General features: G+C 41.7%; 3 protein-coding genes across 6 annotated transcripts; 1 reads left to right on the top strand and 2 right to left on the bottom strand.

Moving 5' to 3' along the window:
- Positions 1-680: 680 nt before the first annotated feature.
- LOC102700507 (elongator complex protein 6) lies at positions 681-3058 on the bottom strand. 3 transcript variants are annotated; one of them, XM_015835079.2, is made up of 5 exons: positions 2730-3058; positions 1663-1726; positions 1353-1567; positions 1125-1271; positions 681-963 (listed from the first exon to the last, which is right to left on the bottom strand). In XM_015835079.2, exons 1-5 carry the CDS (start codon positions 2931-2933, stop codon positions 841-843), a joined length of 753 nt encoding a protein of 250 aa, XP_015690565.1. In that variant the 5' UTR covers positions 2934-3058; the 3' UTR covers positions 681-840. The 3 variants fall into 3 exon arrangements, with proteins under 3 accessions (XP_015690565.1, XP_015690566.1, XP_015690567.1); XM_015835080.2 differs by having other exon boundaries at positions 1359-1567; XM_015835081.2 differs by lacking the exon at positions 681-963 and having other exon boundaries at positions 973-1271.
- Positions 3059-4158: 1100 nt separating this feature from the next.
- LOC102712431 (serine/threonine-protein kinase PBL27) lies at positions 4159-8116 on the top strand. Its single transcript, XM_006651202.3, has 5 exons — positions 4159-4385; positions 5289-5479; positions 6280-6469; positions 6568-6959; positions 7424-8116. The coding sequence occupies exons 1-5, from the start codon at positions 4286-4288 to the stop codon at positions 7703-7705; spliced, it is 1155 nt and encodes a 384-aa protein (XP_006651265.1). The 5' UTR covers positions 4159-4285; the 3' UTR covers positions 7706-8116.
- A 31-nt stretch (positions 8117-8147) lies between these two features.
- LOC102700222 (EVI5-like protein) lies at positions 8148-14750 on the bottom strand. Of its 2 annotated transcripts, XM_015835213.2 has the most exons (18): positions 14510-14750; positions 14258-14327; positions 13262-14149; positions 12992-13171; positions 12779-12892; positions 12343-12401; positions 12144-12210; positions 12020-12071; positions 11727-11819; positions 11417-11500; positions 10884-11308; positions 10537-10598; positions 9984-10053; positions 9707-9787; positions 9493-9594; positions 9263-9387; positions 8840-8954; positions 8148-8627 (listed from the first exon to the last, which is right to left on the bottom strand). In XM_015835213.2, the coding sequence occupies exons 1-18, from the start codon at positions 14524-14526 to the stop codon at positions 8592-8594; spliced, it is 2640 nt and encodes an 879-aa protein (XP_015690699.1). In that variant the 5' UTR covers positions 14527-14750; the 3' UTR covers positions 8148-8591. The 2 variants fall into 2 exon arrangements, with proteins under 2 accessions (XP_015690699.1, XP_015690698.1); XM_015835212.1 differs by lacking the exon at positions 14510-14750 and having other exon boundaries at positions 14258-14386.
- Between the last annotated feature and the right edge of the window lie 2229 nt (positions 14751-16979).

Genomic DNA, 16979 nt, shown 5'->3' with positions numbered 1-16979 from the left:
TATGTGATGTTTGGGCTTTCTTACTAAAGCCGGATACTGCTGAGCTGAATTTGAGTGGTAGGCGGTCAAGTTGTCATGGTAATGTTGGTTCAGATAACCTGCTGTACAGAATGCGTTCGTCGTTTTGAACCTGAAACGATGTGACTAACATAGCGTAACGATGACCGTATAGCATGCTTCTCTGAAAAAGCTACTCCCTCCGCTTTTATTTGTTTATCATCATTGATTTTTGGTTTATATCTTACCATTCATCTTATTGAAAAAATATATAGTTATTAATTCCTACTTTCGTTTCGTAATATAAAATGTTTGACTTTGTTGGGTACAACATTTGATCATTCGTTTTATTTAAAAATTTAGTATAAATATAAAAATGATAAGTCATGGTTAAAGTTTTTTATAATAAAGTAAGTCCCAAACAAAATAAATAATATTTTCATATTTTTTTAAGTAAGACAAAGACAAATGATCAAACATTGCAGGCTTACATTATAAAATGGTAGGAGTATTTGTTATGACTTATAATTTTGTGTATTTACACAAAAACTTTAAACGAGACAAATGGATAAATGTAGACTAAAATTTAACTTCAAATAGAAAACGGAGTTAGTACACAACGAAGAATCTCAGCTTACTGAAATTGTCTGCTTAACCCCCCCCCCCCCCCCCCCCCCCCAACCCCCAATAAAGATAGAAGATGCCTCTTTGGAACACGGGCGATAGCATGGTTTAGTCCTGAATTGATACATTCTTTGAAAACATTTCATGAATATCTGCTTAAAGTACGGGGTGAGTTGTGTCTACCGAAGTGATACATCGTTATGCAAGTATCACCCTACTCTAATGTCTGCTCCCCGCGTAGAAAAAATCTGCGCCATTTTCCTTCACTCTAAAATGGAAGTTCCAAATTCTCTGTGCTTTTGGCCTTTGCTCGCTGAATACACACTTGTTTACCACTGAAAGCTGTCGAAAATGTTTGGGCAACTTTAATAGTTATTATAAATGAAATATGCCTACCCTTATAATAAGATTGGCTGATGCGAGTTTGCCACAAACTGGTCCATAAAGAAAACCAACTAATACAACATTTGGACAATGTGGAGTAATATAAGGGGAAGAATCACCTGCCCATGAACATCAGTAGCTAAACCGGTGCTCAAAGGTGCAGCTCTGATCACAAGATCTGCGATGTAGCGCAGATGCATAAGGAGCCCCGCACCCTCCTCGCTTGAATATATATCCTCGTGAATAAGGAAGACCAACGAGCAATTCTGCCAAGACATAAAGAAAGCAAAAGAGGAGTGAGTATAAGGTAGAAGTTAGCAGAGATCTATACAACTGAGACATCTAACCTTTACCATCTCAGAGGTAAGTGTAACACAATAATGCAAGAAGTCCAATACAACGTCTACAGAACCATGGGCCGCAACTTCGAGCAGTGAAACATCATCTATCATGAGAGTAAAGCGGTCTGCATTATCTCCTGCTCTGTTTGCATCCATGACTCTTTGAATGTCACCATACAGTTGAACAAAACTGTCAGAAATGGCATCTCCCTTTGCTACACCTGAGCACAGAAGCAAAGCAAACCTGTGACTCAGTAATTATTCTTTTATGCAATATCATTTGGAATTAATACAGGGCATTGAAGTGATTGCTTGCCTGGGAAGGCCTGCAAGTCAAAAAAATGAAGCCTACTCTTCCTATGCAAGGATAGGTTGCAGCCCTGGCGAATTTCAGAAGAAGAAATCATGTTACATGTAATATTTCAACTAGCAAAGTTATCCATCAGTATTTTATAGCAGATTGTCCAAATCAGGGTTCACAAAAATGGTAGAGGGCAGGAATTCATGCCTTGAATAAACGCTTATCCTATCCTCTAATCTACCAGACTGTACTATCCCAGATTGCACTAGGAACTTTTATTCCAGTTTCATAAGATAGGACTAAAAAACGTCCCAGATAGTACATGAGCTAATAAAACTACTAGAAAACAAGCATATATTGCTGACAGCCTATTTGGTTCAGTTAAGATTTTTCTGTACGTGATACACCACTTTACACAGTTAAAACAGAATAATTTAGCATGTACTGCCCATAGCAAAAGCCAATCTTCTCACGATTCTCAAAGTAATATCTAAATGGAGAACTATTGAAAGGTCTAAGCATGCATACCCTGATAATTTCAACTTTCTTCGAGCTTATTCAAAATTGACTACAGAGCTTATTGACTACTCCCTCCGATTCATATTATAAGATATTTTAGTACTGCCTAGATTTATAATGTATATATTTTATATATCTGTCTAGATTTATTAGAATCCATATAAATCTGAGAAGCAAAAAATCTAATAACGTGGAACAGAGGTAATAGCAACTAGTCTCAGACAGTTCACCTTCTCGTAACATATGGTGATTTAGAACCCATCTCTTTTCATTTGGACTTCAATCATACAAATTTGTTCCATCCTTAATCAAAACACTCACAGATTTGGGAGCTCTACGGCATTAAATCTAACATCAATTAGTATTTGGAAGAATGGCAGGTCCATGACACCACTAAGTTGAGAATGAATTGCTCATCTCGAGTTTGATAGCGAGCACTCAAAAGCGCGACTGATAACCTTGGCCATTGGGGAGGGGGATAGGGCAACGGAACCAGTGGCGCAACACTTGTTCGACGAAATGCGGGCAAGGTGTCGGGAGGGGATGGCGAGGGGGGAGCATACCATCTTGCGGAGAACGCGGTCGTAGTGGGAGAAAGGCTGGGCGAGGGCGAGGAGCGCAGCCCCGCCGCCACCGGCGAGTGCGCGCTTGAGGAGGAGGTGGAGGACGAAGGCCCCGGGCGCCTCGACGCGGTCCTCCACCACCACCACTCGCGCTCCAGGGCCCATCGCCTCGCTCAGGAGGTCCCCGCCTCCGTACTCCTCCATGGCCTTGGACGGCTCGCCCCTGATCCTTGCTGGCCGCTGCCACCTTCCCGCTCGCGCGCTCGGCTCCCTTCACCGGCCCGCCGTGGCGCCGCCAGCAGAACGCCGGAGAAAGAAAAAAAAAATCCTACCGCGAGTCTGCGAGCCGCTCGCGAGCGAGAGGCCTTTCTCTCCAACAACACGGTGGGGTGGATTCCTGGGCCTGAGTCGCTCAGGCACCGATCCAATGTTATTAGGCCCACGGCCCACTACGTATATACCACTACATGTTAAACTTTTATTCTTTTCCGGAACTTTTGGGTAAGCCGCACGCCCGCATGGAATGAGATCAGGCCCAGATGTCAGCCACCAACGGAAACGAAAAGGAATCCTCTGACTTCTAACATGTGGGCCCATAGACGATGAGCTCATATATCAGCGACCCACGTCCCTTCGACTTAAGTTAGAGAAACTATGATCCAACGAAAACATCATTGCATCCGCCACCGCCGCCTTGAAAACCCAACACTTCGCCGGAGACCTCAATCTGGCGGCGGCGACGGCAAAGGGTTGAGGAAGCAAGCGCTGTCACTAAGTACGGAGTACGTAGTAACGTAACATGATTTTAAAGACCTGTTTTGATTTTTTGAAGATCGAACGATAATTGTGGATGGTGTTTTAACTGACGACGAGATAAACACCCAAGATTTCGAGTTTGATCCCCACTCACGAGGTTACGAGTCATGACTATAGTAGCATACCAAAAAAGGAAACTAACAAATGTGGATTCAACGTAAAAGGAAGAGATATACATGTATTTAACCATATAATTAATATTTAGATCTCAGTTTATATAGTATAAAATAACATTTAATTGTGTGAGACTACGCTACACAACATAGGTGCAAAATTCGTCTTTTATTTCAAACTTTCGCGCGAAACGACGATTATCGTTGTATTGTACCACACCATAATAGTAGTTGCTAGTGTATTTATTGAGCTACTATAGCGGCCGCTAGGTTCCAACCTACAGTAGCCACTGCGTTCCAATCACTACGGCAGTCGTTATGTTATAAGTTGTGTTTGTTACCACAGCGATATTAATCTGTTAACGTTATCGCTGCTATAACAAGCTATTGTTACCATTACTATTTATTATCACTTATGTGTCAAACAATCGATAACTATAGAGTAGAATAGGGTAGAAGAGAAGCCACCACGTTCTCACGTCCTTATGTACTGCTGGACCCTGGACTGATATCCTCCCCCTCTCTCTCTCTCCCTCTCTTCCTCCTCCCCCGTCTTGCACCACTGCCGCAACCGCGCGCGCTTGTGCGTAAGGAGAAGAGAAGGAGGCCGGGCAGGTCGCGGCGGCCATGGGGTGCTGCTTCTCGTCCGAGGGCGGGGACGAGAGCGTGAAGGAGCTGGCGGAGAGGTCCCAGATTACACCGAACGAGACGGCCGCCTCGGCCTCGGGTACGCTACTTACGGCCTCCTCCCCCTTGCACTTGACACCCTGCGTCCACGAATGTGGCGTCGGTTCTTGACGATCGCTTTGCTTCCGGATTTGGGACGGCGGTGGTTTCTTGGTTTCGACCCGTTGATTGATCGGGTTTTTTTTGGTTTTTCTGGATTCACGCGAGGGTTCTTGACTCTCTTCTTCGCGGGCCGGCGATGAGAGGGTTCTTGGCTCCTCGCGCGATCACCGTGGTTTTGGGGTTTTCTTCACTTGATCTTTGCTTCGTGGGTCAAGATGTTCTTGAAATGCATTGAAATTATTAGTTGTTTTCTTTTGGAAGTTGGAAACTTGGGATGCTCCGAACCTTACCACACCAGTGTCTCGAAGCCACCACAATATTTTTTTTTTGTTAATTTTTGCTATTTTGCGCACAATCATTTGGTTTGTTGCATTTTTGTAAGTTTGGGTGGTTTACTTAATTTTTGTCAACATTGTAACTAATGTGGTGAAATGTGGTCCTGCGCATTGAAGGTTACTTCCGTTTCTTTCCTTAATTATGATCTGCCTATGTTCTTTGAAAGGCGTTGAAATTCTTTACTTGATTTCTTGCCAGTGGAGTAATTGATTTCGTAAAGAAATAGTGTTCTGGCCGTTGGCATGATTTTGCCCTGACCTGACTAAGTTTCTCGGTTTATCGGTGTTTCTTTTCAGCTTTCATTGGCTTTTCTTGAAAAGGTGGGAGTAATATCACGAAATGCGTGTGTTTTGTCTTTTGTTTATATTGCTTTTGTTGTTTTGAAAATCCTCCTAATATAAATCCTTTTACTTTATCATATATATGTTAATTTGTTCTTACTTTATGTTTTGGAATCTTTCAATACTTTGGACGTCATCTTCATCTGTTACCAATGTTTCTGCAGAGATGGTTGTGAATTTAGATCCTAGGCATGTTGAGTTCATCTCAAACCATGGTCTGGAGAGGCTTGTTCAAGGCAAATTATTCACCTATGGGGAGCTGTATGCGGCGACAGGGGGCTTCAGTGACCATCTCTTTCTAGGAGAGGGCGGGTTCGGTCAGGTGTACAAGGGCATGCTGGATGCCACCGGCCAGGTGGGTACATGCAACGTGTGTTTTTGCAAATTCGTTAGATGACTTGATGTTATGTTTGTATGTGCTAAATTAAATGTTTTTTGGTTATGATATTTTGTGGCTAATATATCTCATGTAGAACAGAAGCTGCGAATGCATAAAAAGGTTTGCTGTTCTCTTAATACAATGATGAATGATGTGCAATTTTTTGCATATTCCCAATAAAAGGATTGCTATTGTTAAAATGATAACGAAATTTAAGGTTTGCTGAAGGAAAATGTGGAAGGGTTCGATGCTATCCGAGTGCCAATCACAATCCTCTTTATTATCATTTTTGTTGTTTCTTTTTGTCCTTTTTAGTCAGTTTGGTGCTGTTGTTGGGTTGCTGCTCTTTGTTCTGTTGCAACTCTTTTGTGGCAGCTTCATCTCTTTGAGGACGTTTGGACTTTGGCCTTGTAGAAGATTATTCTCTTTATCTCAAATTGAATTGGCAGAGATCCTGTTCCATTTCAAACATTGAGAACATCTTGTGGGACTTAGGCCACGTTCGGTTGATGGGGTGATAAGTTAACTTATCTGACACGAAAAATGTAATAATAGATTAGTATATGATTAATTAATTATTAAAATAATTAAAATAGATTAATATGATTTTTTAAACAACTTTTCCATAGAAATTTTTTGAAAAAAAATACACCGTTTAGCAGTTCGAGAAGTGTGCGTGTAGAAAACGAGGAGGATAAGTTAACTTATAGCTAGGGCGAACGCGGCCTTAATTCACTTTTATGTTGCTCTAATTCTTGAACCATGCAATTTGACAGGAAGTGGCTATAAAGATTCTTAATCTTCAAGGTAATCAAGGCAACAAGGAATTCTTCACTGAAATTACAGTGTTGAGTAAAGTACATCACGCAAATCTTGTCAAGCTTATTGGCCATTGTGTAGATGGTGATCAGAGGCTTTTAGTGTATGAATACATGCCATTGGGTTCCTTGAAAAGTCATCTCCATGGTATGTTACCAAACTAACATATGTAAATCCTTCTTTATTACACCTCTTTTAAAAAATTGAACGTTTGTGTAATCAAAACTGGGTCTTAATTTGTGCAGATCTTTCCCCTGATAAGAAGCCTCTTGACTGGGACACAAGGATAAAGATACTTGTCGGGGCAGCTAAAGGCCTGCAACATTTGCATGTCAATGCTGACCCTCCCATCATAAACCGCGATGTGAAATCTGAAAACATTTTGCTTGGAGAAGGTTATCATCCAAAGCTGTCTGACTTTGGCTTGGCAAAGTTAGGTCCAACTGGTGATGATACTCACATTTCGACCAGAGTGATGGGCACACTTGGATATTGTGCGCCTGATTATCTTGAGAGTGGTAAACTGACTGTCCAGTCAGATATTTACAGCTTTGGTGTGGTCATGTTGGAGGTCATCACAGGACAAAAGGTTATTGATGACAGTCGAGCTAAGACTGAGCGAAGTATTGTTGAATGGGTGAGCCATTTTTTTCTGTTTTAACTTGATTTGTGTTACTTGTTTCTCCTGAATGCTAATAAATCTGCTCATGAAGTTGCACATCAAACTTTCCTTATAAAATTATTGCAACCATTTGATCATCTTAGGCTTGTTGTGTGCTTCTGTTATTTCTATTGGTATTATCATTATGGACGAGATTTTTTTTTTCAAACTCCATATTTTGTCATGAAAGAAGTAGCCAGTAAAGATTGGTTTTGGAATTCTAGCTTTATCCTCCTCTTAATACAATGATGATATACAAGTCTTTTGCGTATTCCTAAAAGGGAATTCTAGTTTTGTCCAAGGTTTATTTTACTCCTTCATTCAGCTTATCCTTTGACTTTTAATGCAATGATGTCTTTTGTAACAAGCAACGGATATTTTAACCATTTTCGTTATGGTTCTTATTTTTTTTTCACTAGTAACTTTTTGTACAATTTCAGGCCATGCCCATGATTAACCAAAAGGATTTTGCCAAATTAGCAGACCCGGTGCTTAACGGCCAGTACCACATGAGGTCCTTGTTCCGGGCCCTTATTGTTGCTGCCATGTGTATTGACAGAACAGCCAACCGGAGGCCAGACATTACATTAGTAGTTGATGCTCTTACTCAGATCTCGGAGTCACAGTCCAGAAGAAAGCGGTGGTCATCTCGCCTCCAATCAACAGTGGCTTCCAATGCGTCATCGGCTGAACCGAGAGAGGATCAGGGAGAAAGCAGCTAGGAAGTTCAGTGCTGAACGACAACATGGTATCTCTGCCGTGACTCTGTGATGGTTACCTGGGTTACTGCCTCGGAGTAGGAAGTATGAACAGCGCTGTTCCAGTTCGAAACATGGTTGAATTGCTAGAGGGAGCATCTGATTTATTTTCTTCTGTGTATGGGCCTCTGTGTTGGAATCAGTTGGTATGGCCTCATTGTATGCTTCCCTTCCTTCTATGGATGTAAGGGGGTTAAAGTTTTCTCTTCAGAAACAGTTCTGTTTTCAGGTTATAACTAAGTGTCAGATTCTTCTATGGATGTTAAGGGGTTAAAATTTTTCCTTTTGGAAACAGTTTTGTTTGCAGGTTATATTAAGAATCCTCTATTCCAAAGGCGGCCTAATCCAGTGGTCGCTTCTTGATTTATACGGGAAAAAATAGATTCAGTGGACAATAGGTGTTTAGACAACATATGAAATGAATATGCTAAAAGCCACTCGTGTCAAAACAATTCACTGATTAAAAAAAAACTTTTTTCTTTGCTGTGCTCCTGCCCAACTCTTCCCGAAGAGGTAAAAACAGCTCTTCACCAGTATAAAAACCACGACATTGTCGCAAACTAAGCTAATGTGTATGGGTAGTGTGCCTTTTCTTTCTCCTATCTGAAACTCTAAATATTGACAATCTTAATGAAACTAACTGAAAAATAAAATTTACATGGATGCATTACAACAATACGAACCTACCGAGGAAGTTGCACCCGCCGACTGAACTCAATATGATACAGATGACAATTTCAGCAAACTTTCATGGGAAATTCATGTTGAATCTTCCTGCGGGCAAAACATCGATGCTTGCATGGAAGTATTTTTCTGGTGATCAGGTAATCAAATCCTTAGCAGAAAGAGTTTAGCCTTCAGATGTTTCAGTGGAACTAGACTTTCCCTGAAAAAAAAATCAAAGTTAATGAACAAATTGTACCTCAAGTTAGTACCATCTTCCTACAGCCATTTGACTCATCGTGATGTTAATGTTCTAGAAAAATGTATTGCTCCGAGTTCTCTTTTTCTTTCTTTCCAAATATTAAAGAAAGAGGATACACCTTTTGTTATCCAAATTACGTTGTATCCTAGAGCATTAAACATTTTATCAGGTACCTTGCTCTTCTCTAGCCAACCAAGTCCCCTAGAAAGCAAGCCCAATCTCCTGTTAGGTGCATCCTGATTAGGATCTTGATTTGGTTTCCCAGGCTGCTGAGCAGCATGAGGTGGACTACAAAAGAATCCAGAGTAAATGAAGTGTCACTATGCAGAGACAATGTTAGAAAGTTGAATGTTAAAACCCATAAAAGCTTAGTAATATGTCATTTGTAGATGAGGATGATTTATGCTAATAAATCAATAAAATAATGAGAAAACAAAAAATAATTATATGAAGCACAAGCCAGTATGAGATGATGTCACAAAAGCAAATTAGTAATTCCCATTGCTCACTAAACATTAATATTATCATTTGATCAGAACTCATCTGTGATACTAGAACGTATAGCGTAGGAGTTTGATGTCGTAAGAAAAACATACCTGAAAGACTGGCTGGCCTTAAATTGCCCTGCCTGGTACTGCTTTGTAGCCTCCAACATAGTTTCGGCCATTACAGCTCTCTTCTCCATTTGCTGAAGTGCTGCCATTGCTGCGTCATACTTCTCCTGCATGCATGAGGAAAGAAAAGCTTAATGCAACTCCTTTTTTACAAACATTACAATTTGTACATGTGAGAAGCAGCAGTTTGAGAAAACATCTTGAAGGTTAACCTGGAGCAGGTGAGCAGCATATTTTTTATCAGCGGCATCTCTCTCAGCTGATATCCGGGCATCTTCTGCCACTTTCTGTTCCTGCTCCATTCTTATCAAAATCTGCAGGCGTATGTAAATATGTACCATGTATTTTATTTTAGCCAACCAGATGGTATAAAGAACTTGAGTTATGCAATACAAAACCTAGGTATACTAGACTGTAAGGCAGAACCTGGAGCATTGCTTGCTCTTGCTCTTGCTTGTCTGCAAAAGACTTCCGCAACTCAGATACTTCTGCCTCCAATTTCTCAACCTGAGGAACTTTTCCAAGTCAAGAATGAATGCAGCCAAATTCAAGCAAGAAGTGAAAATCAGATTTAAGGACTATTACAACTGCACTACTACTAGTTAATCTTTAAGCGATAGCTTTAATTATAAAGAAGTCTTGGATTGCATTAAGTTGTGCAGTCCTGGAGGGAAAATAGAAGCAATTGCAGATAATATCCTACCTTAGCACTCAACATACGTCTGTTGTCCTGTTTGACCATTTCCATCAAAGCAGTTTCCAACTCCTCGCCTCTGAGAGCATAACATATATAAGCTTTACAGTTGTGTTAATGGATCAAGTTAGGAGTAGTTAGGAGTTGGACACAGTACAAAACTAAGTTAATGGCCCAAACCATTACTACTTACAAGGTTAATTTAGATGAAAATAGAAATGAATGTGAGGTATGTTCGTACCAATCATTTAGATGCATAACATTATTTTAAATTTAGCATGAAACTAAGAAAAGGGGGGAATGTTCTTGAAGAACAAACCACCCTTGGATGCTGGTGTATTTGGTCAGAAAGAATCAGATGCATCTTTGATGGGATGCTTCCAATAAGTTTAGATGGAGAAAATCCTCCTTAACAATTTAGATTTAAGAGTTTGAGTTTTGCAGGTTGTTATATCTAGCGATGGCTGGGGTAGCTTCATATTTTTGCTACTCTTCTTTTGGGGGGAATACACAAAAGACTTGACCATGCAGAAAAATAAATCCAAACACAAGCATAACAAACCTGAGTTCAGCTGATCTTTTCTCCTCAAGCAGTTTGCACAGCTCAACTTTTAACCACGTTACCTGTGAGCATTGCTTGTTATAGAATTCATCATGTTTAACATAAGAAAAGAAATCTAAAAATTCCAGATTGGCAAAAACACATCCAAATATTAAGCTCAGAAAGGAATGTAAATAATGATAAAGAACCATTTAATTATATAAAAAGGACTATAACATGAATTATTGAATGTCAGCTATCAGAATGACTAATAAATTTGAATGCATATTATAAGCACATTTTTTTCCGTTTCTGTTAGAGAAAACATGAACTCATCCAGTACAAATAAATCAGTACAGAGTTCTTACCTGATCTTCAAGATCAAGGCCCTGGTCCAATTCATTATCTAGAGCTGAACTAGTAAGGTAGGTTTCTACATTTGCTGAGTCAGAATCTAAATATTGTATTTCCCCATTCACTTGCAAACCATCTGGCCCTTCTTTGGAATTAACTTGTGGGCATAGAGATGATGGGTCATGCTTAAAGCTGTAAAGTTTAGTTGCCAAACCCTTCTTATCTTTCCAAGAATGGCGATCTTTTGATCTTTCCTCCATAGCAGATATAATATCAGGCCTGTGTTTTTTCCTCAAATCCTGCAGCCCAATTTCCCTGACTGACTGAAAACCCATACAAGCTGTCAGCACAAGTTGACTGCTATCAAAAGTAGAGCCAGCAAGAGACTGCAATAATGTTATTGCATCTCCAGCATCTTTTGTAGTCACCAGGGCTGGCCCTACAAATTAACATACAAAAACAGCAGTGTGGGTTACACTTGCACATCAATGCTAGTTAAAAAAGAACAGGTGATAGGAAACAATAACATTTCAGGGATAAGTCGTACCATATAAGTCAAGCAAAGCAAGCGTTGTCCGGAACAACATTGTTCGATTTCCTTCGAAAAGGATCACATCCCAAACACGGAGAACTAAGAGAGAGCAGAAGTTTCAATCAAATTTTATTAAATCTAATCATTATTTATTGTAAAACACAATATAAAGAATATGCAAATTGTGAAAAATAACACTATGGGTTTATCATTATCCCAATGAGTTGGTCTCAATGTTTCGTTCATTTAAGGGACTAGTACCAAACAATCAAATGTGTAAGTACTGTATCTTAATGAAAGCACCAAGTCATTGATAAAACCTGACCACTTTCCCATGGAAGCATATTGATGAAAATTGAAAGAAACCATGGTCCAGTCACCCATGCCACCTGAACTCCCAGAAAATCCATATGCTTTGCTGAAAGAGGGATGCAATTGATGTAAGTACAAAGGGATACACCATCTAGTTTTGATAGATCATGTGTTCAAACAATTAAAATCATCTCCACGTTTCAACTGAATACAGATACATGGCCATGACCATGACCATGACCATGACCATGTGTTGTTTTAAAGATAATATGAAATGCAGAATGTTAATATCAATAAAACACATACCCAGTTTTGGGAATCTTTCTCGTACAACTTCCTCAAGAACAAGCTGGTCAACCTGTAGACAGTGCAGCAATATTATTGAAGATTTTAAATCGAAACATAACATGTATCATGGATTCAGAAGTACCTGAGATTCAATCATTTCCTCAGTGTAATAACCATCAAAATACTCATCAATAACCCCCACCAGAGCCCTAAAAATTCGAAATGATGTGCGAAAACAAGAAAAAGAAATGAAATTGGAGTTAGCATACAATCTTGAAAATGTAAAAATGTTATCAATCAAGTATATTTTTGAAGAGACAAGTCAGATAATAAATGCATACCAGAATGCATGTTCTTCAGGCATGAACAACAAAAATAGGCCAGCAAAAAAGTTCATGGCCTGCAACAAGAACGACGAAGATGTAAGGTGAAGTCAATCTAGTTATATTGACAAAAGAAAATTAAATAGACGTTCCTGCCAGATTAATGGTGTGGACGATATATAAAGCTAGCTAATAACTAACTCGTATATTTGGGAGTTGGGATAGACTTCGTTGATTTCAACCTTGAAAGTCAACTTTGAAGTAAGTTCATTTCTCCGAGTGAGTAACTGTTAACGGACAAGTTTCATAGTTCATGATGGGTCATTCAGCATAAATTACAGCCCTCGTCCTATTTATCTTTTACTGAAAAGTTCTACATTGTCTGACAACAGCATACGTTAATAGGTTTCAAGAGGTCAACTGAAATAAAATTATCCCATGAGCATTTATTTACCTGGCAGTATCCAACTGATGGATTGTGCCTTGCATATGCTGTTAATAACCGCCTCAATGCATTTCTCCCATCCTCGTCTAGTGCAGGGTGTCCTGGAAATGTCCGAGGCAAATCCTGTAATGATAGAAGGAAAATCAACCATTCAAGTGTGTAGAGACACTAAAACTTCTAAAACATAGGCATAGTTCCTCCCATTTCAAATCAGAGAACAACCTTCTCTATCTGTCCCTTCCACTTCTCTGGCTGCGGGAGCTTTTTCTGTGCACTTGTTTGTTCTTTCAATACTTGATCCTCAAGGTTCTTTTCATCCAATTCCTCAGTACCTTCATCTAGTAATTTGTTGTAGTACCCAGTAATTTTACGAGCACCAACGCCCACAAATGCTTGCCACATCTGCAACAAAATCAATCATATGCAAATGTAAAGGGATATATCTCTTCCAAGGAGATAAAACAGTGAAGTTAGTGCTGGTTACAGTTGCACCTCTCCTCTTAGAGCCATTGGCACACCTCCACGAACCAAGCTCTCGAGCTCCTCCCTCCAAGGAAAATAAGACTTGTCAATGGCTCCCTCCAGAGCAGCACTTGTAGAATCACCTGATTCCTTGTCCTGTGCCTGCTCCACCTTATCTGGATCAGAAGATTCCTCTGCCGGATCCCCTTTACAACTCTTATCTGCTGTCTTTTCCTCCTCTTCAATTGACTCAAGCTGTGTTTCATCCTTGCCACACATGCCATTTGCAGTATTACTTTTCTTCACTACTCGAGAGCTCATCATTTTCTCAATTATGCTGATTGATGCCCGCACCCGCTTCTCAGACTCAACTCTTATGGGCTTCAGTTCATCCAACAACCCCTTATCCAAACAGAGCTCTTCTAACTTTTCTAAGTTATCGCTCCTTGCTTGACCTAAACCTTCCGATGCTCCGTGAGAATCTTTGAATCCTTCAGAATCCCCGTCCTCATTTAATAGTTCTTGTAAATGCCCACTGGCCTCCTTCAGTTCTTCTGAGGCACTGCTTGATTCTATGGAGTTAGCAGAACTCTCCTCTTTCAGTTTTCCTGAGTGGGCAGATACATCATTAAAATTGTCTGCCTCACCATTTGCTTCTTGGGATTGATTGATGTCATCAACTTCCTTCAAATTTTCCGGTTTATCGCTCTTTTCTGCATCCTCTTCTTCATTGTTGCATTCTATTCCACTCCTATTGCTATTCTCTATGTTTTCAGCTCCATCAAGGTGTCCTCCATTGATATTTCCCTGAAGAGCATCCTCATTGGAAGGTGAAATGCTAGTTGCGATGTCATCTGCAGATTCAGCCAACCTGTCCAAGAAGTCCTTCCATCTGTCCGCTCTCTCCTCTTCTTCCTCCTGATAACCAAACAAACAGAAAAGGGAAAAAAAAACGCATTAACCTGAAACAAACAAAAAAAAAGCGTATTTGTTTCAAACGTTTATACTCTGCCCTTGTCAAATTACCTTGTAAATCTTGGCATACTCGCGGAAACGCTGCAAATGCTGCGGCCGAACCGCGAATCCATACGCGTCCCTGCGCCAAACCTCACCACCGTCAACCACAACGCCCGAAGGCAATTCCAACCACCGCATTATGCCACACAAATCCTAACCCAAATCCAACCTAAACGACAAGGACAACAACAAGACAAGACAAGAATGCTATAGCGAGAGGAGGCGAAGGAACGGAAAGGAGGTGCCTTTTATTGGTTTTACCGGGACTCGGCGTCCATGGGGATCAACGCGCATTAAAGAAGAAGCGACAGGGCGACCTCGGCACCGCACGCCATGGATTGACCAAAGCCATAAACCCTAGCCCCGCGCCCCGAGATCCACGCACATGGAAGGAAAAAAAAATGAAAAATTCCGCCCAAGGGAATCAAAGAATTGCGACGGATCGCGGCAAGGCCGGGTGGAGGTGCGAGCCCGTTAATTGCACCACCCCCCTCCGTGCGCGCCGCCCGAGGCCCCCAAACGCGAAGCAATGGAGGAGAGAGCGAGATTGAGAGGAATAGAAGAACAGGGAAGAGGAAGCGGAGATTTGGGGAAAAGCAAAAAAACTCGTTTTTTTTGCATCGAGGCTAGAGCGAGAAGCACGTGGCGCGCGGGACGACGATGTCGCGGCGAGCGAACGAGCAACGCCCTCGCGCCTTTTGACTCCTGCTGCTTGCATGGGCTTCGCCCGTTCGCCGTGAGCTCGGTTTTTTTTTGGCGATTTACCTCTTGTACTCGAAGTCGAAGGCGGCCGCGCCCATGGCGGGCGGCGGCGGCTGCGCCGCGCGGCTCGCGGCGCGCGCCGTGGCGGGCGGCCGGCGTGGAGCAAGAGCAAGCAAAGACCTTTTCTTCTTCGAGCACCTGTCACGCGGAGGCGTAGAGCTTGCAGGTTGCAGCGTATAGTCAGCCTTGGGAGGAGGACGGCGAGATTAGAGAATGGGAATAGAAATTCAATCGCCTGGTTTGACCTGGATTTTGAAGCAGCAGCAGTAGTAGCAGTTTGGTAAAAAAAAAAAAGGAGTGGTTGATTACAGTTGCGCCAGTTGCTTGATGGATCGTGCCATGTCATCTTCCAAGATCAGGTTGCTCTGTTTCTTGGGTCAGGCGTTTTGGCCATTTGCAGTTGCACTCCTGTAGGATAATCCTTGCTTCACCTGGCATCTGCCTCGTCGTTTGGTGGTTTTGGTGAGGGACCGGATGGATAATCTGTGGGCCTCCTGGCAGCCTGATGCAACATAGAACCATCAACCATCCACCACCCGTCGACAGAAGATGGTACTCCGACTACCAAGTAGTAGTACCAAATTGGTTGATGCTTGTCCGCTAATCATGCGAGCAACGCCCACACGATTCGAGTTCCGTGCCACATGCCTGCGCCTCGTGCTTCCGGTTCTGTATGTATCCTGTACCAGCGGCGGATTACGCTTCGATGTTGGGCCGAACAGGACGCGACCCCCAACCCGTCCGTACGTGAGTACGTCCATCTATCTGTTAGGCGGGGCGGGGGCGGGGGCGGGGGCGGGGGTCCCTTGTTCGTTGAAGAGCCCACTCGTGGCCGTGGGCTCCGCCCACCACATGGCCGGGCGGCGGCGTGGCCCGTCGCGTGGTGGGTGGTGACCGCGCGCCGGGGTGGTATTCAGGGGAGATTCTGTGGGGGGTTTTAATCATACTCCTAACATGTTTGATGGACAAAAATGATAATATGGCATAGAATTTAAGATGGTAGAGGAGTTAAGCTTTATAGGAATAAAAACTTGATGTACATAATTACGTACTCTCTCCGTCCCATAATAAGGTAACTTTTGGTTCCCATGCCCAGTGTTTGATCATCCGTCTTATTTGAAAAAAATTTTAATTGTTTTTAAAAAATAGTCATATGCAAAGTACTATTTATGATTTATCATCTAATAAAAACAAAAATGTTAATCATAAAAAATTTAAATAGGACGAAGAGTCAAAAATTATAAGTAAAAAGTGAAAGATTGGTTTATTTTAGAACGAAGAGAGTATGTCATAAAATTGGATCGAAAACTCCAAAAAAGTATTTTCTTTCATCTCCACGTATTTAATTAACATATGTTGGTCACCTAGATGCAACATTCAAGTGATATGCTACCGTACAGAACCGTGAAATAAATGTCGTATTAAGAGCACTTTATTTTATTTATGTATTTAAATACATTTTGATGATACGATATATTAGAAATCGTCTGATAAAATATTACGCTGAGAATGGACCTTAGGTTTAGGGCCTTCGGAGAGGGAGCTCAGCGCGACGAACCGGGAGAACGAGAAAAATCGGCGGTCGCGATCGCGCAGCGATGGCGAGGGATTCACCCTTCGGCCCGAATCCTCCGGCCCAGCATCGCATTTGAGGCCGTCCTCGCGCCCGAGATCGTGGGCCGTAGACCCGTAGTCGTGCGCGCCTCGGACGGAATAAGTTCACATGTCATCCCTCAACTTTACATCAAGTCTGTGAGACATCCCTAGACCCGAATACCAGAAATCTTTACCCCTAAACTATACAAAACCGTGCAATTTTAGTCCCATGGCAGTATGCATTCATGTTTTTGCTGATGTGGCCTAGTCAGCAAAAATAATTTTAAAAGGTACGTGAAGTCCCCATGTCAGCGTCCCTTCTCTTCTTTTCTTCCTAAAAAAGCTGACATCAGCACAGTTTGGGAGGGAGAGG

This window comes from Oryza brachyantha, chromosome 3 (assembly GCF_000231095.2).
Source record: "Oryza brachyantha chromosome 3, ObraRS2, whole genome shotgun sequence".
Lineage (NCBI taxonomy): Eukaryota > Viridiplantae > Streptophyta > Magnoliopsida > Poales > Poaceae > Oryza > Oryza brachyantha.
This window is presented reverse-complemented; position numbering and strand designations above follow the sequence as displayed.